The sequence below is a fragment of the Ursus arctos genome, unplaced genomic scaffold, assembly GCF_023065955.2.
Source record: "Ursus arctos isolate Adak ecotype North America unplaced genomic scaffold, UrsArc2.0 scaffold_23, whole genome shotgun sequence".
NCBI classification, from domain to species: Eukaryota; Metazoa; Chordata; class Mammalia; order Carnivora; family Ursidae; genus Ursus; species Ursus arctos.
In genome coordinates, this window is record NW_026622908.1 from 23,416,065 (window position 1) to 23,443,458 (window position 27,394).

Consider the following 27,394-nt stretch of genomic DNA (forward strand, 5'->3'; position numbering starts at 1 on the left):
CTTACGCCTGTGTGTGTTGTTGCTGTCATTACAGTTAAGTTTTGGCGATACAACCCTCAATAAGACGTGGTCCTTGAGGGGTTTCTTGTCTTTGAGAATCTTCCCAGTAGTGTCAGCTTTTCATAAATTTATTTACTCCTTCAACAAATATTTGAGTGCCTCCTTATTGGCCAGGCACTGGAGAGACAACACTGGGCAAAGACCGAGGTGGACCCTGCTGTCCTGGGATTTATATTCAGTCAGGAAGATCATCCTTGGTCAACTACTCATACCTGTAAAATGTAAGAGTGCTGCTGTGACAGCTGCTCTGAGGAAAGCATGTCCGTATGACTCGTTCTTGCCGAGACCAGGAGTGACGTCCTCCTTGTGCTGTCTTCTGGAGGATCAGTGGGAATTCACCAGGTGAGACTGCAGGTGCAAAGGTCCTGTAGCAGCAGTGAGCAAGAAACCAAGAAAAGGCCCACATGCAGAGAATACCAGAGGTTGGGGGGGTGGTATGGTTGGGTTCATGTTTTGGTGACACGAGGGCAGAGAGGCAGGCAGGTCCCAGAGCGCACAGGAGGTTGCACATCAGGCCTTTTAATGCCCTGATGTTCTTTCCTGTCTGGTGTGTTAAGTGCAGAACATCAAGGCTTAAGACCCAACCCTGGAGTTGGCGGAACAATAAACAAGGCCATGATTTGGGTCCTGTTTACATTTAGTAAAGACCTGTGTTAAGGGTCAGTGACGTGTTTTAAGAGCTCTGCTTTCATTAGGGGCGCCTGGGTGGCGCAGTCATTAAACGTCTGTCTTCGGCTCAGGGCGTGATCCCGGCGTTCTGGGATCGAGTCCCACATCAGGCTTCTCCGCTAGGAGGCTGCTTCTTCCTCTCCCACTCCCCCTGCTTGTGTTCCCTCTCTCGCTGACTGTCTCTATCTTTGTTAAATAAATAAATAAAATCTTAAAAAAAAAAAAGAGCTCTGCTTTCGTTAAAACCTTTAGGGCTGAGAAGTAAACTGGGGTGTGTTGAATTTCTATCCAGGATCTTGAATTTCACATAGTAATTACACAAATATGGGAAGAATCAATAGAGCTTGTCTAGCCCAAAGCCTCCTTTTACAGAGAAGGAAACTGAGGCCCCATGAAGTCGAGTGACAGGGGCAAAGCTGGGTCAGCCAACCCCTGGGTTGCAAGAACTCTGTTTTACTCCAAGAACTAAGGTCCTGGCCTCTCCGAGAGGGTTCTTTAGCTCACAGTGGAAGTATAAATAAATAAAACAGTGACTCAGGAACGTGCTAATTGTTCCTCACTTCGGGAGACTGATCCTGAAATGGTAGTTAAAATCTTTGTTCGTGGGCAGCTAGGAAAAGTACTGGGCTTGGCAGTTCCCACCAGCCTTCTCTCCCCAGGGGGTTGTTAACTCAGAAGCCTTCAGGTGCCGAGCGTGTCTTCTGAATGCGTGAGGCTGGCCTGGGTGCAGGGGGGTGAGAGTTCACCCTCTGTGGAAAGGGGATTGCGGATTTCCCTGGCAGGACACAGGGCTGGTGACATGTCAACCGATTTCTCAACCGGAAATTAAGACTTTTATGTGAAATTTCCTGGCTTTTAAATGTTGATAAATAATCTGAATTTCCCCCAAACATTAGTACAGGTCAAACAAAACACATCTGTGGGCTGAATGTGACTGGGAGGCCATCCGTTGACAAGAGGAGCCCCAGCGTGCGTGAAGGCGTTGCTGATGGAGGCTGTCCTAGCACTAAGGCCGCATGAGTGGGGGTGGGGGAAGGGAGCTGGTCTGGAAAAGCACTGAGCACCTTTCGTGTACATCAGCCCATTGGACCCTCCTCACAGCCCTGTGAGGCAACCATTGTTCTCGTAGTGTATCCATACACCTGTGGATAAGAAACATAAAATAACTCTCGTCCAAGGTCTCCCAGCTATAGAAAGGGTGGAGTCGGGGTTTGAACCCCTGTCTCAGCCACCTGTGTTAGTTTGCTCAGGCTGCCCTAACAGATGCCCCAGACTGGGTGGCTTCCACCCTAGACATTTACTTCTCACTGTTCTGGAAGCTGGGAAGTCTGAGGTCAAGGGGCCAGCAGATTCGGTGCCTGGTAAGAGCCCAGTTCCTGGCTGCCTGCTCACTGTGTCCTCACAGGGCCTCCCCTTCGTGTTCCGGCAAGCTCTCCGGTTTCTTCTTCTAAGGTCACTAATCCCATCTCGAGGGCCCCACCCTCATGACCTCATGGAAACCTGACAACCTCCCCAAGGCCCCATCTCGAGCGCGAGCACACGGGGAGGGCACACGGGGGAGCGCGAGCACAGAGGGAGGACTTTGACATAGGAGTTTGGCAGGGATGCAGGTCGGCCCGGGGCAATACCTATGCTCTTCATACCGTGTTGTACAGTCAGATGTTTTAGGCTTCAAGAAGGGTGAAGTGGATGGCCTTGGTGTTCTGCCTTCCTTTCACGAGGCCTCTGGGACCCCATCTTTCATCATGTGCTGCGATTCTTAACACCCCTCGGAGAAGCATGACACCCCCCTCCCCCACACTCCCTTCCTGTGTTGAGTCTAGGGGGTAGGGGGTGGCTGGCTGTTCCTTCCTATGTTTTAAACAATTTTCAGGCCGGGAGAAATACGTGTGGTTGGGGTTTGACACTGATTGCCCAGATGTGACTTGAGCCCAGAAGACGTCAAAGCTGTCAAAGACCACAGAGTGTTCTGGGCCTTCTCTCCTCTGGCCTTCTCCAGGAGAGTGGTTAGAATGGAGATGGGTTTTCACATCACAGACACTCAAAGTCTGACTCAGAATGCGCAAGGCCTGCTGGGTGTACGTGTGACCTGGTCCCGATAGAGTCAGGTGAGCTGGCCTGGGCGCGTGCCCACACCTGCAGGGGCCTGCATGGGGATAAAGTGTCCCTCGTTTCAGCAATTAAAATGCCAGAACAGACTTGCCACTGTCTGGTTCACCTTCGTGTAGACATTTGGGTTTTGATTTTCCTTTTCTTTTCTCTTTTGGAAGCAGGTCCATAAACCGACAGGGTTGCGGCATGCCCAGTGAGGAGGGTGTATGGGGAGGGGCGGGGGCACAGGACAATAGGAATGTGGGGAAGAGAATGTGGAAAGAGAGAGGACCAGTGATTTTCAGGCCCACTTTGCAATCATTTGTGATAGGCCTTTGGGCCAGAGGATCTGTACCAGGTCCAGAAGAATTTTGTAACTTGTTAAGAGAGTTGCATTCGGATTCAGAGAGACTGGGAATCAAGATTAGACTCGCTGTGTGACCTTGGGCAAGTTACTCTGTTTTTCTCTGTCTCTGTTTTTCCTTCTATAAAATGGTGATAATAATAGCATCAGTCTCATGGTGGTTGGGAGGACTAGATAATGCTAAACACGCCATGAGTGCAGGGTCCAGTGCCTAATACGTGTTAACCATCATTATTCCTATCCCTGTGAAATGTTAGCGATAATACGGTGATAAAGGATGGACGGGTACCATGTATGAGAGCACAGGGCAGGGTGGTGACTCGCCACACGGATGGTGAGCTCACTTCGAACAAGAGAGGTCCAGGACAGGCTCCTCCAAGAATGTGCTGGACTTGAAGTCTGGGTGAGGCTAAGTCCTTACAAGGAGCCAGCTGTTTGTCCTTTCTGCAGAGAAAAGAACGAGAGGAAATGACTCTGTCAGTTCTCCATTCTACTCGAGCCAAACGGTAATAAACTTTGATGGATTGTCCAAGTCCAGAATCAAAGTCGAAATCAGTGTCCCCAGGTCACCGCGGCCAGCCCTGGCCGCCTTTCTAACGGTGGGGCTAGCACGTGCCCGGGAAATGTGCATTCATTGAAACATGGGTGGATGCAAAGGGTGACGAGGAAGATGGGGGTTTTATGTAACTAGGTTTTATAATGCAGTCAGTACGGACAACTGGTCTTTCGGTCATCGAAAATGAGCTCCAGTTTAAATTTTAGCAGGTAGACTTTGGGGGTAGCCATGAGGAAGACCCTTGGTAACAATGGGCAAGTTCTAAAACACATTATTATTAGATCAAGAGAAGGATGTGGAGACTTTTTAAGAACAAATTCATCAGGACTGTCACACCTCAGTAAAGCAGCAAAGTTTCCCCCAAATAAATCAGGGCATATGGTCAGTCAGTATGAAGACCGTAAATCAGAATTGCCTGAGAAAGCAGGACTTGCTTGTTGTAATTTCCCTAAAGGCAAGAAAATGACCCTTTAGAATAGACCTGTTCTAGGGAGATCCCCGGTCCTCACAGTCTACGACTCTGCCTGCCCTAAAATTCCATCTGCTCTGACTGGTCCTGGTCCTGGATGTCCTCTTGGTTTAAATTCTCTGCGGGGCATCGATGTGGTTTGTAATACCGTCCCCAGCCTCAGTGCTGATGTGGCTGCAGTTTGGCAGTGGGGACGCATCTGGGTCTGAGGTTTGGGTTTCGCAAGCTCTCCCAGAAACAAGAGTGGCCGAACTCCCTGACACACCAGAGCACGCTCTTCCTGAACATTCTTGACTCTACCGATGGTGTGTGACTACGAAGGGTTAGAAGAGTGTGAGAAACCTGTGATTTACATCGACAGGTTCTTATAAGAACCCATGCGAGTGCTTTCACTGTTTGATTGGTAGGGGGTTATGTGGAGGAGAGGTCAGAGGTCACTGGTTCTTTCACTCCTGTCATCAGTGGATGCTCGTGGATGCTCGTGGATGCTGTGCCGGATACTGGGCTGGGTTTGGGCGTTGTTGTGGAAGAAGGTGGTTCTAGCTCTTGGGGAGCTGCCTGCAGAGTGAGAGCGGGGCCCTGCACAGGCAGTGATGGTACCATGTCGTAAGTAGGGTGCTAGCAGAATCCAGAGTGCCGGGAGTGCAGGAGATGGGCACATATAGTGATTTGGGGGAAGGTGAAATCTGGAGTTGAAATCTTGAAATCTGGAGGATGAGCAGGTAAGGGTCAGGCGGGAAGGGCAACTAAGGCTATAACCTCCTTGCGACTACCGTCTCCATGCCCTCCCACCTCTGCTCCTCCCCAGGAGGATTTTTTTCTCTGCAGAAATGAATGCTGAGAGGCGAGGTTTCCGGAAACCAGAGCTGAGCGATCTGCAGCTGGCCTGAGGCAGGAAACTCACATTTTCCTTCTCTCTCCAACCACACTGCTTCTGTCCTTGTTGGGAGGGAGGCAGGGTGGAGGAAACCCCAGAGATTTTCAAGGAAAGAGGAGGTTCCAAGAACTGTGCTTGATCTTTGACGGGGCTGCATTGAAACGCCCTCCTTCTGAGTCATTTGGGCCACCCGCCCCCCAAGGGAAAGGCACCTCAGGTTTTCCCATCTCCGTGGGGGAGTCTGTTGATGGTCCTGGGACCCGCCGGGGGAGGGGCTGGGAGGAGCTGGGAAGGAGCAGAGTCTGGATGCGGCCCACGGGCTCGCTGAGGTGATGATGACAACAGACATTTGTGTAGTGTTGAGTATGTGCCGGGCTCGATTCTGAATGCTCGACCCATGTCCATTCTTCTAACACTCACCACAGCTCTGAGAGAGGTACGGTACCCCTGTCTTACGGACGAGGGCATAGAGGCACGGCGAGCTGGGACAACACGCCCAGAGTCGCACAGCTGCTTAGTAGCCATGCTGGGATTTGAACCTGAGCCCCTGTGTCCCTAAACACCTAGCAAGTAGGCGGCGAGAGGCACGCAGAGCCCGCGCTGTCCAGATCTAGGCCTCACGTCCCTGGGCATAGATTTGATACCAGATCCTGAGGTTGGTGGGGCATTGTCTTCTGAGGATCCTGTTTTGGGAAGGGCTTAAGGTGGAGTCTCCTTTCGGCCCAGGTGGCTCTGCCCGAGTATATGTGTTGTTGTCCCTGTGTCTGCTCTGGTTGATAAACACACTTGTCTTTGGGGGCGGGAAGAGTAGTGAGAGGGAAGTGATGAATCGGAAACCTCTGGGGCTGGCCCGTGTGGTGGTGGTTGGCCTGTCCAGTGTTTAGAAACATGGGTATCTCCCCTGAAAATCCAGGCCTTTCTGCAAAGTTCACATCGGGTAACACTGGACCTGTAGTCTGGGCTGGGAACTGGTCAGGGGGAGCCAAGCCTGGCTGCTGGCTTTCGAGGAGCACGCTGCAGTCCCTGCTGTTCATGCCCTCCCGAGTCCCTCACCCACCTTACCTGCCCGTCCCTGTGAGTGTGTGGGGCACCATGGGCTGACTTGGAGGTCGGCCTCATTTTGAGTGAGGATCGGCGTATATGGCCCTGGGCAAGGCTCTGAGGATAAATTCCTCCACGGAGGTATTGATTGGAGAATTAGCATTGCTGCGTGCCAACTGTCCAGCATCGTGCATGTGACATAATTAGGTCAGGGCCACCTGGCTGGCTCAGTCGGTAGAGAGTGCGACTCTTGATCTCGGGGTTGTAAGTTCAAGCCTCACATTGGGTGTAGAGATGACATAAAAATAAAATCTTAAAAAAAAAGAAAGAAAGCCAATGGAAGCTGTTTGTTGGATTTCCTCCATCTTTTTCACTGTCCTCTCTACCACCCACTAGGGTGCCGGAGAACAAGAGGTATGGGAGTCCCCTCTTTTTACCTGAGTCATGGACACCGCCTCCAGTGGGCCCCAATAAAATGGACCCAAGGAGGAAAGGGGCATTTGCATGTAAGTGCTTAAAGATGCCACCTCCTTAAAATATGTCCCATTGCAGAAGTGAGGGAGGTGATCTTCGAAGGAGTTAGCAGTCAGGTTGGGGGGTCAGGTTGGAGGGACACTGACCAGCGACAGTATGAGGAACAGGGCCTGGATCACGAGGAGGTCGGGTTGGATCCTGCCAAGGCACCAGCTGGGAGGGTCTGAGTACTTGGGGCAGCCCCTAGTTGCCAGATGACATGGAAATATTGAACAACTCATCTGGCCGTCCTGACGGATGCTGGGGAGCCATGGGCCCCGTGATGCCTGTCTCCAGACTGCTGCATCCTCCCCTGGGATTTTGCCGCTCTGGGTCTTTCCCCATGTGCCCGGGAGATGGTGGCTCGTACCCGAGGCGGTTTCTCACCATCCTCTGGGCCACTCCTGCACCACCGCCCCTGTGGGGTCCCTGTGCCTTTCCACCAGCCAGGATCCGGCTCCGGCCCGGCCTTGTTTACTCTTCAAGCCCACAGAAGTGGGAAGTTGAGTTGACAAGACAGTGAGGGGCGAGATGGCGGGTCTGTGTAATAACAGGAAATCTTGTCATCTGGGGTGGTGTCTCGCCCAGTCAGCCTGGGGGGTGGGGAGAAGGGGTGAGATAATACAGACCAGTGAGCGGTTCCCCATTTTTTCCCTATTGTGGCCTTTCTGGCTTCTGACTGAACTTCGTGCCCCATTTCCCTTTTAGGTTGGGTCCACATGAGCGCTCCTTTGCCATTACTCCCAGGTCCCCACTTCCTTCTTCCAGCTCAGTGGCTGCTGCTGCTGGCGTTAGCAGCAGGATTCTGTTTGCAAATGAGGCCTGGCGTGGAAGCCCCTATATGTGACGCAGGTGAAGCCGGAGCCCCGTAAGCTGGGACGTCACTTCCGTCTTAGGCACCCCCCCGGCCCCCTGAGTTCGGCCCCACCACCCTGCCTTTGTTGTAAGTTCAAGCCTCACATTGGGTGTGAGGTCACCCTAGTGTCTGGGGTGAGGTCTGGCCCTAGTGTCCAGCCCCTTTCATGAGTTTCGCCTGGGTCCTTCATGCCAGGTTTGGGAATGGGCTGGTCCGGCTGTACTTTAAAAAAGATGCCGAGAAGCTGTTGAATCAAGTTCTTGGGAATGTGGGCGTCAGGATCTGCAGCCCCGGGCAGCACGCCCCTGCCCAGCCTTGTGTTGTGGGGACTGACCAGTCCAGGATGAACTCCTTTAACCCTGGTGCGAATCCACAGAGTAGTAGCCTTGTTACCCCTGAACTCTGGCCGGACAACGGGTACAAGGAACTGACCTGTGACACTGATTTGCAAAGGTGACCGCTGACAACAGGCTTCAGTCCAGGTCCCCCCACTCCATGAGGCCCCTCTCAGCTCTGTCCTGTGCTTGCTGCCTGCCCTCCGTAGTGACCTCTGAGGCTCGGTTTCCTTGTGTATAAAAAGCGGAGATATTGCTATGACCTTACGGCTTTGTTTTTGGCTTAGAGGAGGAAACACGTGTTGTGTGTGCTGTGGGCAGCAGTGCCTGGCACCTAGTAAGTGCTTAGTAAACTTCAGTGGAGGGGAAAAATCATCTAGCCTCCCTCCTAGGAGCAACTGATTTCTTATTCCTTATTTTTATGTATTTGTTCCTATAGATAATTATGCTCCTGTTTTCAGGGAAAACACCCTAGGAGAGGGTGGAAAAAGTGGAAGGGGGCTTCCGGATTCTCAGCCCCCGTGCCGTAGCCAGAACACGTATCCTAGGGATCGACGATGAGATTTTTCACCTCTTTCACATCTAGGGAACCACAAACCACAGGCTCGTTAATTCTGCTGTCATTCCTCTTGCTTTGCTCTCCTTTCTTGTGCTTTACAGACTAAACGGGTGAAGTTAGGAAGGTTAGAGGGTGAGCTGACCGTCTGTGAATTTCGGTCTGTGCACCTCGACGCCTTGATACTTGTACTGTCTACTGTGCCTCGCAAGACTGTGGCCCCGGTGGGGAGAAACTCTGTCCGAGCTCTGTTCACCCCTTCTCCTAGCAGCGAGCACCATGTCTGACACAGAGCAGGTGCTCAGGAAATGGTTGTGATTTGGCAAATGAATTCGGGGATCTCTATTCTCTCTCAGTCGCTCTGGAGGGACGCTGCTGCCGAGTTCCCCCTGGAGATGGTGTATCAAGACAGAGGGGTGGAAAATCCCTCTTTCTCTCAGTTCAGCTAAGATCATGTTTTTCAGAAGTACTCTTTCCTTGTAAACCAAGTGCAAGCAGAATAAACACCGAGTATAGAAACAGGTTGGAGATTTTTCGATATGACTCAGCGGCAGTCTGCTCCGATGGCTGGGCCAGCTCTGGCCTCCTCCCCACTCTTCTCTCTGAGTTGAATTCTCAGGCTGGCAGGCTGAGGTGGGTTTGGCTTGGCAGGTTCTCTGGCCCTGTGGGATTCTCCGTGCCCTGGGACCACCTGCTTCCTGACACTGCAGCCTTGATGGGAACTCCCTCCCAGAAGTCCTCCTCAGCTACGAGCCGTTTGGTGGTAACCCTGCTGGTGGTTCTTGTTAATTACATTTTTAAAAACATTTTTTAAATGTTTTTATTTCCATAGAATTCACAGGGTACAAAAATTTTAAATATAGAATGAGTTACACCGTAAAGAATCTCCCTCTCCTGTACCCCAGAAACCCAGTTCTCATTCAACACCCCCCCAAAGGTAATTATTATAACAGCAGTTTATTGGACATTCTTCTAGACCTTCTTTATGCATATGTAAGGAACATATATATGGAAAAGCAGCTGGGGACACTCAGCAATTTATAGGAGGTCCGCAGACTGGGGCTGTATCTCCTTCTAACTTCAGGGAATCAAGTTTGCTAAAGTGTTTTGTTGCCCTGCTTAATTTCCAGCAATAGCTGCAGCTTTCTCCGCCTCCGTACTTGGGAAGCATGCATACATGCTCCGTGTGTTTCAAAATCAAGGTGCTATCTATTTTAGTTCAAAGGGCCTGTTGGAAACCAAATCACATCATTGTTCCAGAGCAGTAAGTTCAAAGAACAGACGTGACACCTGAGTTAATTGGTATTCTGTAAATAAAAATACATATTCTTCTTTTTCTCTTATCTTTTCACAAAGTAGCATATTATACACACTGTTCAGCATCTTGCATATTTTAAAACTTAATATAACTTAGATCTTTATGTATCATTAGAGTTCTCTCTTTTTCTTTTTTCCAACAATGGCATAAAATTCCATTGTAGGAATGAACCGTGATGTTTTACGAGCACTTTACTGGTGCCCATTTAGGTTGATACCTGTATTTTGCTGCTGCAAAAACTCTGTGCATGTATGCGGTGACCTTGTCTAACATACAGCCTGCTCAGAAGAGGACAAGTTTTCTAAGAGACAGAACCGCTTACTGATTGCCCCCCCCCCGCCCCACCCAGGACAACAGAACGTTGACTTCAATGGTCCAGTGGGGTCTGTTCTGTTCAGCTAAGTCTATATAACAAGACCTAGTGGACAGGGTTTTGAATTCGGCATTGAGGAAAGGACACATGTCTGGTCGTCTTCCCATAACCGGTCAGAAATAGTCCATTAGGTGGAAAGTATGGAAAGCGGATCGTTTCTGATTCCTGTACCGTTCTTCTCCATCACCGTCGCGCTGCTGCTGGTATGGCTGCTGCTAGCTTCGGTCTTAGAAGCTTCAGTCTTTCTGCTGTGCCTTCGTCTTGGCGGTTGTTTCGGGCTCCCTCCTTAGCCTCTGCTCCTTTATCAGCCAGTTTCTCCCTCAAGCTTTGTCTCCCTGTAACGCTCTGCAGAATTCTGGCCGTGGCCCCGGCTGGCGGCACCCCTGGCGGGACCGGAAGGTGCTGTACCTTCCCCTCCCTGTGGGCTGCAGCCTTTCTGCCTCCCCTGATGGGTCAGGGACACGCTTCTCGGATGCCTCCGTTGGGTAGCGTGGCGATGCTCCCGGAGCACTGCCGCAGAGTCGCAGGCTGTAACCGCCTGTTAGCCATGTCCAGCCTCAATTAACGACGCTCACGGCTACGTAGATCCCTCCTCCACTGTGCTCCAGGAGGGTCTCCTGTAGCAGGTGACCTTGAAGGCCTACCCTTCCCACGGCCCTCTTCGTCCTTCCACTTGACCCGAAGGGTCTTCACGGGCACAGTGTTTCCCAGCGTGGGTTCCCCAGGGACACCAGTTCCATCGCCCATCACTTGGTCTCAGAGCTGTGTCCATCCCTCAGCATCATGCGTACCCACGAAGTGCTTGGGAAACCCTGTGTGTGGCAGCCCATTACTATTAGGACTTGTTTTCCCACCTTTTGAGGAAGCCTGGCTTCCTCACCTACGGTTTCGAGGCTTCCCAGTGGCCGTGAAGACCTTGCTGGGAGGCGCCTGTCCCTGCAGCAGTCAGAAGCGGCCTCCCTGTCTCTTCCTGTTTGAAAGCCTCCACCCGGGGATGCCCACCAGCTTTCTGTTTTCTGCCTGAGAGATGCCTCTAGGCTCCAAGAGCGGGGGTGAGCGACCAGCCCTTGGCCTGCCAGCTGATGAAGGTGCCCCCGCTTCCTGTCAGACCTGCCCGCATCTGGGGGAGCTTCGGGGTTGTGTTTGAGGGGTGGCCGTCCAGGAGCCCACCGTGATACTGGATCTCCAAATGCAGTTATCTACCGCACGCGCATTTTCGGTTGTGGGAGAAGGAAGATATTTTCCTAGCTTAGCACGTGTTTGCAGCTCTCCAGGGGTCTTTCTGGTACAAGAATTTAGATCATGGAGATCTCCGTCTTTTTCTTCTGCAATCCTGTTGGGTCTATGATCTGCACCTAATGATACCTCACTGTAACTTCCCGTTCCTCCTCCAGCGACGTGTGGGTACACATTCTGGGGGGAGCAGACAGCCAGCAGGTTTGTCAGAAGCCTGTGCATTTGCCCCCTCATGACCACGACTGGTGGGATGGGCCAGTGAAATCCTTTGAAGTGGTGAAGAGCGTACCCCCCTAGAGAACTCACGGATCTGGGGAGCCAGTTACTCATGTTTTTAGCTTCCTCCCCTTGTTTGGATCAAATTAAAGGGAGAGCAGTGGGGCCAGTCCCATAACTTGTCACCAGGACAAGGAGGTCGGTGCCAATACCGCTACTTTTAAAATTCTTTTCAGCTCTCAAGGCTCTGAAATTATCTTGCGAGTATAGTTATTAGCCTGCTATCGATCCACAGCGCCGAGAGCTCCTGTTTGCTCACTTCTGGGTACCTGGTGCTGCCACAATGTCTGGCACGTAAAGAACAGCCCAATGAATGTTGGTGGCTGGATGAGTAAAATCTGTGTTCCCGGTTGCAGTCCCCTTGAAGAACTTCCTCAGTCCCTCAGGGATGGGCCGTAAGACCAGCCAAACCATGGCACAAGCCGAATGTCCTGAAGGATTTGGAGGAGAGCATGGTGGGATTATGGGGAAAGGTGTTGAATTTGCAGAAGGCCTGGGTGTGAATCTTGACTCTGCCACTGGCTTATTCCGAGGACCTCTCTGAGCCTCTGTTTCTTTATCTGCACAGGAGAGATAATAATTGCCCTCCTCTCGTACATACTTTATAATCTTTGGTTGAAGGATATATGAAAAATGTGTTTTAAACCATAAAGTGTATAAATATGGAGGATTCCAGGATTATGGTCTTTCTCCTCTTTGCTTTTTTTTTCTGTTTTCTTCACATAAAGCCAGGTGCCCGGGCTTGCCTCTGCCAACCCTATTAGAGTCTCCTATGGCTGGGGTCATCATCTCAGGGTTGTGAGATCGAGCCCCATGTCGGGCTCTGCACTGGGTGTGGAGCCTGCTTATGATTCTCTGTCTCCCTCTCCGTCTGTCCCTCCCCCTGTTCGCTCTCTCTTTCTCTTTTTCTCTCTAAAAAAAAGAATCTTCTGTGGCTGCCTGGATCCCCCTGTAGGACTTCCATTGCCTGAATTACCCAGTAACTTTTGTGCAGAGGTATTACTAGACCCTTGCACACTCCCTCCTTAGACCTGGCCTTGGTCCCTGTGCCATTGGTGTCTGTGAACTAGACACCAGGAGCTGTACCAGCAAGGGCTGCTTGACGGTGTTTCTCTCTCCCCAGGAGGCTGCTGAAGAGTGAACTTGGATCCTTCATTACAGACTATTTCCAGGTAAGCTGCGTGGGTCTGCACATCTGTCACGGCAGTGTATGGATAGCATGTGTGTACCATTCCTTCAACGTCCAAAGTTACGGACACTGAGTCCCTGATATGTGCAGGGCCAGCGTGGTCCCTCCTTTCATGGAGATGATGGTCTTGGGCAGCAGTTCTCACGCTTTTCAGTCTCAGGATTCCTCTGTGCTCTTAAAAATGACCATTTATTTGGCTTAGCTCTGTCTTCACCATATTGGACATTAAACCTGAGAAACTTTAAAATATTGAATGCATTTAAATAATAGACCTATCACACAGGAGCGTAAACGGCATTTTTAGGAAAGATAGCTTTTGCAGAATTAAAAAGAACCAGAAGAGCGGCATTGTTTTATGTCTGCCAGTCTCTGCACCGGCTGGCTGAAGAGGGGGTGGCTGGATCCTCGTATCTGTTTCCCATTCGGTCTGTTGCGATACCGCACATCATATAGTCTCTGGAAAATCGCACGGTACGCTCATGGAGGATGCCAGGAAAGGGCACAGCGTGGCTTAGTGTTACTGAGGAAGTAGTTTTGACCATGTGGAAAAGGTCTGGGGATCTCTCGTGGGGCCCCAAACCACACTTTGAGAATTGCTGCTCTAGTGACCTTCCCTCCCACCCCCATGGAAGGCATCTGGGTCGCTGTAAGTTTATGTGCCCTTCAGCCAAGTTATTTCTGGCCGCTAAGCCTCCCGGTCTGTTCTGTTAAAGATGATTGGATCAGGGGATCTGACGTCCCTCCTGCCCAAACCCTGTTGTTACGGGGCTGTGGAATTCAAGGTTCCAGGCTCACTTAGAGGATGGTCTCTAATCCACTGATAAAAGTTGTTTTCCTGACTCTAACCACAGGCAGATGGTGGGGGAGGGGGAGGGCATGAGGACGTGTTGTTTGAGTAACTCACTGGGTGACACTTCGGTGAAGTCAGAATTCCCGCTTTTCACTATTAGCTAGGTGGTCTCGGGCAAAATGCCTTGTTTTCCCCATCTGTAAAATGGCAATAAAAATATGACCTACCTTAGAGGTCATGGTATGGTTTACATGAAATAACACCCGTAAAGCACTCAGCACATAGTGTGTGGGGAGGAAGGTGGGGGGACAGGGTGGGGGAGTGGTCAAGATCATGCCCCCTAAAGCCAGACTGTCTGGGTGCACTGCCCAGCATAGCCACGTCCTAGCTGTGTGACCTTGAGCAAGTTGCTTTGCCTCTCTGTGTTTTAGTTTTCTGTTCTGTAAAAACAGGGGTAAGAGGACCAGACCTTATAAGGTTGTTGTGAGGACTAACTAGATTATTATTTGTCAAGTGTTCAGAACAGTGATGAGCACAGAGCAAGACAGAGTAATGTGGTCATTAAATTTATATGTATGCACATTTGTTATTCTGAAGTGCCATCCACCCCTTTTAATGGGGAACTTACATAAAAACAGAAAACGTCTTGGTTTCAGGTTGGTGATGTTATTCCATATCCAAGAAGAACATACTTTTAAGACAGTTTAAAGAGTTTTTAGGTCTTAAAAACAACACACGCATTCTTTTTTTTTTTTTTCTTTTCTTACCAAGATTCGGGAAGCTCAAACTTTTATGTGCACTTTTAAAGAATGGCAGATGTCAGTCCTTTAACACACACACACACACACACGCACACGCGCACACACACACACACGCACACACGCACACACACACACACACACACCCCGGTAAATGGCCACTATAAATCTGGACAAAGCAGACCTCAACAGAAGCCTGGAATTCAGTCGGCTCAGATGTCTCAGCTGCTCGAAAGAAATCCCCCGTCCAGGGAAAGACAAACATAAAGATTAAGAAAGAGGTAATTAGTTACAAATGTGAATCATCTCAGTTGCCCTTGACTCAAAGGTCAGTCTTGTCCTCAGCCTCTTCTCTTGCCGTCTGTAGTGATTGATTTTCAGATCCAACTCCAGAGAAGTGGTTTTTCAATCAGTCCTGGAGGAATCTGCCAGCCCGGCTGCCTTCCTCGTTGACATTTAAAATAGACAGCGTTTGGTGTGGTTTCAATCGGGTTTTAAATGTCAGTTGTCTTTTGGCAAGGGGGGCTTACCCCTAGGATGGCTGGGGAAGGGCGTTTGGGTGGGGACTTGTTGATCTGGGAAGCCCTGAGGTTTTTGGCGGTGGTTAATGCTGCTTACAAAATATGCCAAACACTTAACTAATAACCACACGTCATTTTTTTTCTATCGAGAGCTTAATCAGACAAACTGCTTGGTGAATAGTGAGTCTCTGTGGGTGTGGGGTAGGAACTGGTTTTCACAGTTTTGAATCTGGGTTTTTCCTTAGTGGAAGGTGCTAGACTGGAGAGAAAGTTAGCCTGGACGCTGTCTAGCTGTCTGTGTCAGTGTAGGTTTTAACTCTCACGTAGGTGCAGAGCTCTTTTTAAAAAAGGTGTTTGGCTCCGCAGTGCCCGGGAAGTACACGGCCTGGAGCAGGTGCTCAGTCAGGCCTCTTGGGAGACAGGGAGGGGCTGTCCGCCAGAGACAGGTGAGTTTAGGTGGTGGAGGCAGGGGCGTTAAATGATATTAGTCTTCGTGGCTGGAAGGTATTTCCCTTCCTTTTCCTTTAGCGTTTCTGATGGTGCCAGAGAGGGTCTCGGTTTGTGCCAGTGTCTTCTGCACTTCTGCGGGACTTGGCCGTCTTCCTTGTTTCAGGAGGACAGAGCAGGCCTCAAATGTAGTGCCTTCAGCCAGGGGCACTAATTAGGATTTCGTAACTTTTTTTCTTGCATTGAGTTGATGGTTGAGTTACATTCTATTTATGGCAAACGATGCTGCTATAGTTTCATTTTTAGCATATTTATGTTTTAAAAAGTGGATGGATTGAAGAAAAATAGCCTGCAAAGAATAACAGTTCAGGTGGCCCTGGCTATGACCAGATGCGAAAGGTGGCTCAAGAGAGACTTGGGTTCTGAGAGCCCTGTGCTAGGCACCTCTCAAAAATGGGCTGGTCCCAAAGCCGTGCCAAGTAGAACTCTCCATGAGGGAGGATGGAGGGGAGGAGGGAAATCCAGGAGAGAGGGTTCTAGAGGCCAGCCTTCATATTCAACTGGGAGATGTCGTTTCAAGAAGGAAAGTCTGAATGGGCTCCAGGAAGAACATTCCTCCAGCAAGGAGGAGGGAGGAAGGTCTGGGGACAAAGAAGGAGCAGAACCCAGGGGTGGACAGGTAAGACCCCAACGCCACCGTGGATGTGGCTGTTGGGGAAGATGATGAATGGGCTCTGTGGGTACTGGGCCCTCTATGTGAAGGATCAGATGGCCCCTCCTGGCCGTCTGCCTTAAGCAATGGACGCCCATCTCCTGGGCCCCACACCCCCAGCCCAGGCATCTCTACTTACAAAGCCTTCTCTGTGACTCTGCTTTTGAAAGCGAACATTCTCATTTTGTAGCTTTAAAGAAAGAGTCACGAAAGAATATCTTCAAGTGAAGAATAATGGAAATGACCTGAGGGGAAGGCAGAGGGGAAGCAGGTGGGACAACGGTGCTTATCTTGTGTCCACACACACGGAAGACCAGCGGTTTGTGCGACAGAAACACAGATAGATTTCCAGAAGACGCTGGCCCCCCAAATCTGACATTTCCAGTATAGAATTTTCTTTTCTCCTCTGTTTTGAATTGCGCCTGGAAGGACAGTTGGAGTTTCCCAGGGGAACTCTGTGTCATGGAGACAGCTCTGTGAGATAATTGGTTCCTTATAACTTTGGAAACTAATGATATGAATATGCTCGGCGTTTTTCTATCACCTAATTAGTGGTTAACCACCTTGGTGGTGTGGGGCATGGGGAGGGGGGAGCTGCAGATAATCTTTTCTTGGTCCTGTATCTGCTGGCAGTGCTGTGGTTGCTGTAAGCTTTCCGGTAAGCCCAGAAAATTAAATTCCTTTTGGTGAAACTAGAGTTTCACTCGATACAGAAACTCCGTCTATAGTTAGGGGCTCTGAACGAGAGAATACCTAGGAAAAGGGGAAATTTAGTCACCCTAATGCCAAAGGGTCGTGGATGGCCTGGTAGCATTTGAGACAAATACCTCGTCCCTACTGCCCATATCTGTGAGAGTCCCAGGAGCCCAGTTTCCTCCTTAGCACCTCACGATCAGGGAAGATTCATTGAGGGCTTTTGGTACCTGGTGGAGCCAAAGGAGGAGACCCATGGAAGCATCGTGGCCCCTGTGGGGTTGGAGATTGCAGACGGAACCGGGACACAGATGTATCCAATTGGGTAGTGTTAACTGAAACCCCGAGTGGATGGGAAAGCCTTCCAAACAGTCCCAGACTAGGTAGATTTTGTAGGGGCAAAGATGGAACTGGTTAGAATCCACAGCTTAGTTGGGTGGAGAGATGATAAAGAGTGGGGAAAATCACTTGTGTGTGATTCCCCCCCCCCCCAAACTCAAATGGAATAGAGGAGAAAAGTTTCAGCTCCTCTTTGGTCAGCCTGGGAAGTCTCCAACCAGTGGGATTCCCCAAATGGAAAAAGATGATTAGGTGGACAGAGGGCAGCAAGGGATGGGGCGTTGAGCAAGTGGGCTGAGCTCCAGCGAAAAGACAAGGAAGAGGGGAGGGGATGATGCCGTTAGGTGAGAACATCGTTACAGGTTGCGTTTCAGATTTGGCCAGTACTTGGACGAAAGGCATTGTGGGGTTTGTAAATATTGAGGGGGTTGGCAGAAGCTTTCCTTGGCCCTGTGAGGGGAGAGAATGGGGTAGTACCGTCTGGGCCCGCGAGAAGGACCCCTGGATGTTTCAGGCTACTCTCAGTGGAGGGGGGGGCTGCCCGCCAACCTGCCGTGTTACCTTTCAGTCCCTCTGCCATACTCCATCTCCTCGGCAATTACCTGAATCCTCTGCAATTACTTGAATACTTTTATTGTACTTTTCTCAAATTTTATGAAGATAAATGGAAGAGATGGGTCTCGTGAAATTGAGAACCGTAAGTCTTCATATAGTTGGGGTCACGATGAAACTCAGCGGGCATGCTGACGTGGCAGGTCGGTCGTTAGCCTCATCGGCCTTAGGGTACTGCACCTTCCGTTGCAAAAGAAGGAACACGTAGGTGCAAAACGCTGGAAGTGTATCACCTGCCAGATGAGGTGTAATTAGGGATTTTATAATCCTTCTTAGCTCTACGGGAGCAGAACTCCTCCTTACGTCCTGTAAGTGTCTCGTTCCACACGAGTACGTGTTCTCAGGAAACCATTATGTATGAAATCGGGTGATTTCCCATAGAGCAGGCAGCAGCCAGGCTCAGGGCACTGATGGAGGAGGGACGGCGGGCGTGGGGGGTGGGGGTGCTGGGAACGCCCGCGGTGTTCAGATACGGGGACCCGTGCAGCGGTTCAGGGGCCACGAGGAATAAAGACTGAGTTGGAAGGGCTGAGAAATACTTGTTAGGTGTGGAAAGCAACAGAGCAACTTTGTCTGAGGCTGGTGAGCAGCTAGCTGTAAGGAGGACCAAAGCAATAACAGTCACGACCGCTAACATTTTCACGCATTTACGAGCCAGGCATTCTTAAGCGGATGGTTCTCAGAGTGTGGTCCCCGGACCACACTGCGAGCGTGTTGGAAAAGCACATTTTCAGGTCCCACCTCAGACTCACAGAATCAGAAAGTGCAGGCCTGGGGCCCAGCAGTCCGTGATTCGGATGCCTACGCAAAACGCTTTAAGCGTTTTCCCTGGGCCACGTCACTCATTCCTCCCGACAGCTGATGAGGAAGATTCTGTTCTTGCCGTTTTACAGATATTGCAGCTGAAGCCCGGAGAAGGGAGGTTATCCAAGATCGCACAGCTAGGAAAAGGTAGAGCAGCTATCAAACCCAGGCCATCGGGCCGCAGAAGAAAAATCTTCTGGATTATACTTTAAATGTTAAAGGATGCCCTAAAGGCAGCCTCTGAAAAACCCTGGGGAAGAGAAATTTCAGTATTTTTAATTGTGTGTGTGTCCAGTGAAACAGACATGGACTGTTTTCTGTCTTCCTTGTAAAACAACTTTTTTAAAAGCCCGAATTCACCCTCTTAATTACCACTGAAGCGGTGCTAACTGGAGAATTAGCAGTTGTACCAAGTTTTAAATCTTCTTCACCCTCCATCTGGGCATTTCTGTCTGGTCTCATCACACCCCCTGATAGACACACACATCAGGACTGGTTTACTAGGAACTCTCTGGGCCTGGGGGTGAGTCGTGTTTATAAGCCTTCTGGTTGCTTATCTAGGAAGGTATCCAGGCTCACAGGAAATGCAGACATCCTTAGAGACGATGACTGTACTTCCAAAGTCGCAGAGGGGAAAAAAGGAGGTGGCCCACCATTTCCATCACTGGCTGGGTGCCAACGCCAGGAATCTTTGTAGACCTTGGTATCACTGGAAACATGCCTGGAGTGGAATTGTTGGTTAACACAAGTTCTCGGGAGGCAGAGGGGCATGCTTCTAGACGCCTCTGGGGTTGGAAAGAATGTCTCATTTGGGAATGGAATCCACTTGGCAGCCAGGTGTTCGCCTTGCTAGACAGTGAGTGGGTAGCAGAGAGGGAGGCCCTGAGAAAGTACCTTTGGAGAGGCGGAATTTGGGATACTGGTAGCAGGGTCGGGCAGCAGGAATGACCCAGCTGGATGGAAGCTTTGTGGTGGAACTGAGTGACATCACCCGAGACTGTTAAGCCCAACTGCTCCCAGTATGTGTGAATCTGAAATGGATCTCCTCTACTTTCCCCTGTGGGCAAGGACATAAGCAGCCTTTCCAGGTGACAGGGCGGGAGAGCACAGTGGCTGAAAGCACCAGCCCTTCTGCCAGGCGCATCTGGATCCGTCCTTTCTGGAACACTTACTGGCTGGGTGAGTGCAGGCATGTCACTTAACCTCCCTGAACCTAGCTTTCTGAGTGGTAAGCTAGTTGTAATCATGGTACCTCCCTCAAAAGGTTGCTGTGGTTCTTAGAGGAAATGTTATATATGCAAAGTGCTTGGTACATAGGAACAGTCAACATATGGCAATTTGTATCTTTGAATTTTTTATTATCATTGCTAAAATAAACCAGGGGCATAGAATGGGAGAAAGACCTGAGTTTGGAATCAGACCAACCTGGGTGCCAGTTCTGGTCTCACATTTGCTGGTTGCTTCTCTGAGCCTCGATTTCTTCATCTGTAAAACGGGCATAGTTTGTGGCAAAGGTATAATGAGCTAGTGTATGCCTGACAAGGGTAAAAATCAGAAGTAACTCTCCTATCCCATCATCATCGTCGTCGTCGTCATCATCATCATCATCATCATCATCACTGCTACAGCAGTAGAAGCGGCAGGGGGCTGGCAGTCTTAGCATTTACAGAATTCCCGCTGTATGGAAAGTTCTTTCCTCTGGGAAGATGGGATTAGTGTCCTCCTCCCCACCCCCAAGCCTTGTGGGTTCCCTGTTTTCCTGAGTGCCTCCTGTGGGGTCAGGGAGGTGCCTGCTTGACAGGAGGTGCACACTGGTGACAAGCCCACCTTCTCTGTGCCCCGCCCCGCCTCCTCCTGCCTGTCCTCCATGATCACCTCGGTAGGATGAGCTGAATCTGTCCTGCCCACTCAAGATTGGGTGGTTTTAGTGCCTTTCCCCAGACATCCTTGTTTTTTGCATTTTTCCTAGCTGAACCTCACTTTTCTGTGGGCAGCCTATTTTTTGATGTCTTAGAAAAATTAGACGTGACCGCTGTTTCTCACGTCCCGGCTTCTCTGCCACTTAAGTGTGGTGTATTCCACGTCCAAGTTCATTTCTGGGGTGGGGGTGAGGCACTAAGTAACCACGGGCCTTGTTCCAAGTCCCAGATCATTTCCCAGGTGGCTGCTGTTTAACGTAAGTTGTTTTTTCGCTTGAAGCCTTAGGGCTGGGGAGGTGATGGGGCTGCTGTCATGGGGCGGGGAGTGGGACCAGAGAAAAGTCAGGTTCTTTCCAGTGCTGGCCCCACACGGCTCTATCTCCACTGACCACAGCGAGCAGGTACTTGGCACCTTCTGGAGTCAGGCACTGGTCGAGGGCTGGGAATGCTGTGGGGTGAGTTCCAGGGAGAACAGGTGCCTAGAAAGACAGACCGTTCATGATGGATGCCCGATTCAAGGCTGGTTCTCCCCCACCTCCACTTTTTAAGTCTCAGCAGCCTTAAGCCCCACAGATGTCCGGTTGGCATAGCCTTAAGTGAAGTGACCACCTTGTGAAGCCCGCCTTGTCTGGCTTCATAATTTACAGGGCTCAGTGCAAAATAAAAATTTGGCCATGGCCAGGGTGGGGAACTCAATCTCCCCTTCCTGTGGGCCTGCTGCTGCGACCCATGGTGGCCAGGTGACCCCAAAAGAGATCGTAACCTTCGCACTCTCAGTACCCAGATCAGGGGTGGCCAAGAGCCTCCCCCCCCCACCACCACTTGAGCCACAGCACTGCCAGCCCCGGACGGGGAGGGCTGCCACCAGGCCCCTCCCCAGGATGCTGCCGGGCAGGCCCCCAACCCTCCCCTCCCTGCACCTGTGCCTGGGTCCCCACCGACAGGACCCTTTTCACCATCCGGGGAATAGGAGGCTAGTGGGAGGTGGGCAGGGCGAGGGAGACCCTACAGCCAGCCACCAGAAGGCGGGGAGCAGGTGTTGAAAACCCCTCCTAGGGAAGTGGTAGGAAGCAGGACCCCAAGGGAGCTGAGGCCCCAAGCCCTGGTATGTCCTCCCAATAGTGCCCTATCCAATTTCACGTACAAAACACAAGTTCAAAGATAAAACTATTAAGAATTGAAACGGTTAACTACAGAGCATTAAACCCCAGGCAGGAGGCCTTTTGGATCGTGAGGCCTGCTGTCACATAGGACCCTAACCTCCACAGGGTCCTGCCTGACTACATATTCCCAGGAGAGAAGACCATTGGCTCAGTTCGAGGCCTGGGTCAGGGGTGGGGTCGGAACCAGGCCAGTCGGCTAAGCCAACGATGCAGGCTGGGGTCAGGGGGTTTGAGCTTGCACGGTGGGGGGCACAGGTCCATTAAGTGGATGACAGGTGCTTCTCTAGAAAGGGGGGCTGTGGCTGGCCCCAGAGATCCTTCCTCTGTGCACACGTGCCAAAAAAGAGCTAGAGATCAGTTGCTCGACTGTGAAATAAGAGTAAAATCTACAAGTACCGAGGGATAGAAAAATATGCAAGATACTTTTGAAAGGTTCTTTAGTTTCCCGGAAAGGAGCCCACCTGAATACCATGAAAACTGTGTGGCCAGTGGACTTTGACCACAGGGCTGGGGAGCTGACAGCATGGTTAGACGCTCCTCGGATCTCCTCCCGAGCCCAAGTTTTTGTTGCTCTTATTTGGTCTAAGTTAAGGATTGCCATGCTGTGTATCATGTGAATTTTAAAAAGGATATTTCCTTTTCCATTTCTCTATAATACACAAGTAATTTCTTTTCCTTGAAAAAGAAAAAAAATGTTGTGTGTGGTTTTTCCCCCCCAAATGTCTCCTTGAAGGGGAAAGATCTAGGAGAGAGAAGAAAGGAGAACCTGGGCCATCTTTTAAAGTTTATTCCTTAAGATCCAGACAAAGTCATTTTTACCAAATGAAGAAACGTCAACAAATTTAGGGACCCTGTATCCCTTTCTCCCCTCTTACACACATTCTGTCTCTTATCTTGATTTCTTAGAAGTTCGGAATGGTCCTTAGCACCAAAACGGGCAACATATACACTCAGCAAATGTTCTTTCGCATCTGCCGTGTTTGGGGCACTGCTCTCAGAGCCACGGGCACTAAACTAAGAAATGCTCCTCACCCTTAAGGGCCTAACACATAGGATATAGGGTTTTAATTCATTTCTTTGATTAAGTCATGATAGCACTTGGACGAGGCTTTTCTCTCTCCATCTCCCAGTGCTTCTGGTTCCCCCCAGCCCCCCCTGCAAGTGTAGATAACTGCAGTGATGGGACACAGTCACCGAAACTGCATGAGGAGGGAGGCCTGACCACACTCGCAGGCGCCCCTCAGAGACATGAGCTTGCGGAGGGTTGTAAAGCTGTCTTGGAAGAAGCCTGGGACAGCTGCACTGGCATTAGAGGTGCTGACAGAGAGTCATGGCTTCAGGAGGCCTGGCACAGAGCGCCCAGGAACGTTCTGAGAACCTCCTCCGGATGGGTGAAAGGGACCCATGCAGGGACTTGAGGCCCCAGTTGCTCAGAAACATGCCGATGGAGCGATTGCTACCTGGAAGCACCTCTGTAACCCTTTCCTGTCTGGCTCAGCTGTCACAAAGCCTTGCTTCTGAGAGTCTAAATTGGGTGCCGTGGTGGTTTCTTGCTTTCTGGCCCAGAAGCTGCTGGGATTCGTTTGCGAGGCTGGAAGGGAGAGAACGTAATTGGGCTTTCACCTTAATTACCTGTTTGTACCATAGTTCTTTATAAAGGAATGGATTTTTTCTTTTCTCCTTTAACAGAGTTGGTGTTCTCCCATAAGATGTCACTCTAACTTGGATTTGGGGTTCCATCTTGAAACCAAACAGTGGCCGACTACTTTTTGAAGTTAGGTCATATCTTTTTTTTTTTTTTAAGATTTTATTTATTTATTTGACAGAGATAGAGACAGCCAGCGAGAGAGGGAACACAAGCAGGGGGAGTGGGAGAGGAAGAAGGCAGGCTCCCAGCAGAGGAGCCTGATGTGGGGCTCGATCCCAGAACGCCGGGATCACGCCCTGAGCCGAAGGCAGACACTTAACCGCTGTGCCACCCAGGTGCCCCATATCTTGTGAGTTTTAATAGGATCTGTGAAATTTGGTCCATATGTATGAGTCACAGAAATGTGGTAGTTCCTTTTTAAAAATATTTTAATATATTTGATGTAGGCCCATTCGTTACAGACTCTCTCTACCTCCCACTCCTTTTGTGAAGGTAGGTGGGCTAAGAGAGCAGCTATGATCATCACTGCATGTTGCCATTGAGTACTAAGGACATAAAATACTCTGTGTGTGTGTGTGTGTGTGTGTGTGTGTGTGTGATGTGTATTTACAATGACTAATCCTTATACGAGCTTTATGATATTGCTGGTAGGGTACCATTTTACAGATGAGGAACTCAAGAATCGGGGAAAGTAAGGCCAAGATCACACAGTTAGAATGTGGCCGAGGTGGGACTTGAACCCATCTAATGTCCAAGTTTTTTCCACTCTGCTGTGCATGCTCTTGTCGTCATTGCAACAGGGTTGTAGGGTTTTATCAAGGAGAAAACTAAGAAATGCATTAGGTTTTTTGTGTAGGATACATATCCCTGTGGTCCCCCTGCCCCATAAGCATAGGCCTTTGATAATCTGATAATATGAGGTATGGTGGAGAGGCACCAGCACATCCTTGCTCTCGCAGCTTCTGTGACGTGTGGAGAGGCTGTTCCACTTCTTATGGGACCTGCTGTAGCCCTTCAACGGCAGGAAGGGGTCTGGGTGGGAAGACTTGCTGGTAGGCAGCAAAGCGGAATGGAGAGGACATGGCTGCTGGCTCCAGGAAGACCTGCTTTGTCTCCTACAGGCAGTGTCTGCCCTGACCAGCAGTCAAGTAAGAGTGATGACACCAACCAGATGGAACTGTCCGGAGGGTTGGAATTAGGTGAAATGAAGGATATAAACCCTCTGACATACACAGAACACTCAACAATTGTTAGGTGCAATTGCAAAAGGACTTCACCTTATTCTCTCTTTCCAGAACTTCCCCCACACGCTCACTGACGGACACATACCCAGGGCTGCTTAATGTTTTGCACATAGTCTCTTTCATGTTAGCGTGAGAAACCCTAAATTTATCTTTTTAAAAAATATCATTTCTGTGTAATTTCCCATTACCTCAATGCTCCCTCTTCTGAGTTTAGATTAAGGGCTTGAAGAACATTGGGTGTCAGCCATAGGTCTGCCATAGGAGCCAGCCAAGCATGAGGCATGCCTCCTTCCTGCTTGGAGGGATGGGTGGCGGTTGGGTTTGGCTCTTGTCTCCCTTGTTTGCTGTGGGATGTCTCACGGACTTCTCCCGAAGCCTGATCTTCCAAGAGGACAAAAGGGCACCTCAGACTTGGAGGCTTGACTAGCCTACAAGTGCCCAGCACCCCGCGCCCTCAGCCATTGGAAGTGGAAGAAGGTTTTGTCACTCTCTGAAGGAGCCCAACCCTTGTGTTCTTTGTTCTCTCTTGACAGAACCAGCTTCTCGCAAAAGGCCTGTTGTTTGTGGAGGAGAAGATTAAGCTGTGTGAAGGCAAGTACAAGGCAACCCTCGTACAGCCCTCTATTCGGGCTCTGTGACTCAGCCTCTGGTGTTTGGACAGCTGAAACGCTTCTGTCCAAAAGTGGCGGGCTCCAAGTGAGTGATTCACCCCGCGTTTCTCCTCCAGCTAGGCGGCAGCGCTTCGCTCGGAGCCGGCCACTCGTGGCTGTGCCAGTCACATCTGTATTTTGAGAAGCCAGGTGGAACCGGGGGGTGGTCTTCTCACTGACCTTGTTGGGGCTTTTCATAGGATGCATGCTGGTGGTCTCCTGTGAAGGATTAATTATACTACAGATCCTGCCATGCCGTTCTCTCTGGTCTGATCCAGGCTATTCCTAATTGGCCTTTTTCATATTTCTTGTGGTCCTTCATGACAGGAGACCCCTACCCATTTGGGGGACATTATTCTAAACAGGTACCTTCTGAATGAGGTACGTGATTTGATAGGCAAAGGAAGGTTTCCTGGATTAAAAGAGTTTAGAGCTCATGGGACAGGAGAGAAAGACACCAGATGGAGATGGCAGACAGGGCCAGGCAAGAATGGGCCAACCCCATGACTCTACCATGGGCTGCCTGCTCTCAGCTGCCACCAACGTGGATCCCAATCGTAGCTTGCCACCTATTGCTTCCGTGACTTTTGGCGAGTCTCTAGGTTCTTTAAGCCTTGGTTTTTATCATTTTTTAAATGATCAAATGGGGCTAGGGAGTATAGGGAGTGTAATCAGCGTAGCCCCATTATCTGGCACACAGTAGGTCCATAGACTGGTTCCTCCTCCTCCTCCTTTTCTTTTTACCTGCTCTAGCCTAGAAACCTCTGTGTGTAGGTCACATTTAGTAATAGACAGACACAGCAGGCAGGAGAGCATGCTTTTTTTTTTTTTTTTTTTGCCCCCATTCCCTGGGAAAAAGATTCTTGTCCAGTACAGTGTCTCCTAGAAAGATGAATAGGAGACAAATGAGAACCGATGCTGGAAGGGTCCAGTACCTGGTTCACAGTAAGTGCTCAGCAGACCTTTGGAAGAATAGAAGCTAGAAACAATTTCTGTATATCTGAGAGCTGACTGAGCCAGTAGTAGCCTTGTTTTCCCTCAGTACAACTCTATTCAGGCGTTTTCAGCCTTATAAATGCCCCTAGCCCAAGGCCTTATTTATTTTTATCTTTTGAGAGAGAGCACGCATGCATGCAAGCAGGGAGGAGGGGCAGAGGGAGAGGAAGAGAGAGAGAATCCTAAGCAGGCTCCACGCCCAGTGCTGAGCCTGATGCGGGGCTCGATCTCATGACCCTGAGATCACGACTTGAGCTGAAATCGAGAGTCAGACCCTCAACCCACGGAGCCACCCAGGCTCCCCCCAAGGCCTTATTTTTAAGTGACTGGCTTTGATGAGAAGTGTATGCCCCTCTTGTATGTTGGGGTCAGGCTAGTACGCAAGCGTGGAAGGTGGCTGCCTCGTAAAGGGAGGGAAGAGAAGCACAGTCTGTGGCCATGGTCTTTGCCTGTAAGTCATCTGGGGAGTGACCACAAGCTCCTGAAAATGTGGAAAAGCAGCTTCATGAAAAAGATACTGAGCAAAACCGGAGATTTAAGTGCTTTCAAGGGGACATTCAGTGCTGAGTGAAAGCTCAGGAACGGAGCTGAGCTGACCCAGGCCAGGGAAGGTCATCCGAGGTTCTGTGCCTCTGCCCCCGCAGCGCGCTACGGGGCACCGGGCCGGACATTCTGCCCGGGTCCGCTCTCGTCCTGGCGTCTGAGTGCCCCTTCTGCACAGCAGACGGGCCTGTGGAGAACCTCTGAGGGCCTTTCCTGTCTTCAGAACATCTCCAGTTTTTTATGTGATATACTGCAGCTCCAAGGAAGATTTTATTTGGCTGAAAGGACCCTCTTGCTGTAAATCAGAGTTTGGAAACCACAGATAGGATCCATCCTATCACTTAACGGACCTTACTTTGTCGACCTCACTGTTTACTAAGCACGTGCGCCCTGCCTGACGGCCACGGAAACAGCACAGGCAGCTCTTACCCACGTGTTGCTCTTCTGCAGGCAGGATCTGTCATGATAATTCCAGTAATATTTCCCAGAGCTTTAGCGACCTTGACCGTGAAGAGTTTCCCATTCCCCTTCTGTAGACACGCGGCGATCTAAACTCCCGTGGCACATTAAGAGGACAGTTTCTGTAGGGTATTCATCTAGAACCTTCCATCCAGTCGCCCTTCATCTTTGCACGGAGCCAAGTCCCCTGGGCTGTTTTCTGAAGGTGAAGTCACCTCCCCGTAACTCTTTCTTCCCTGGGGCTACCCTGTTTCCTTAGCCTGTGTCTATCTGATGTTCTCCTCTGAACGTTTTCCAAAACGTCCATTACTCTGTGA

General features: G+C 50.3%; 1 protein-coding gene across 4 annotated transcripts in view; it reads left to right on the forward strand.

The window, feature by feature from the left end:
- The window catches only part of PRR5L (proline rich 5 like), an 80,564-nt gene that overhangs the window by 21,376 nt on the left and 31,794 nt on the right, over nucleotides 1–27,394 (forward strand). For 3 of the 4 annotated variants that reach the window (XM_057317143.1, XM_057317141.1, XM_026512097.4), the window contains exons 4-5: nucleotides 12,714–12,762; nucleotides 24,963–25,020. In XM_057317143.1, coding sequence (XP_057173126.1) covers nucleotides 12,714–12,762; nucleotides 24,963–25,020 — 107 coding nt within the window. The remainder of the gene's footprint in view (nucleotides 1–12,713; nucleotides 12,763–24,962; nucleotides 25,021–27,394) is intronic. The other variant, XM_057317142.1, reaches the window with a different exon arrangement.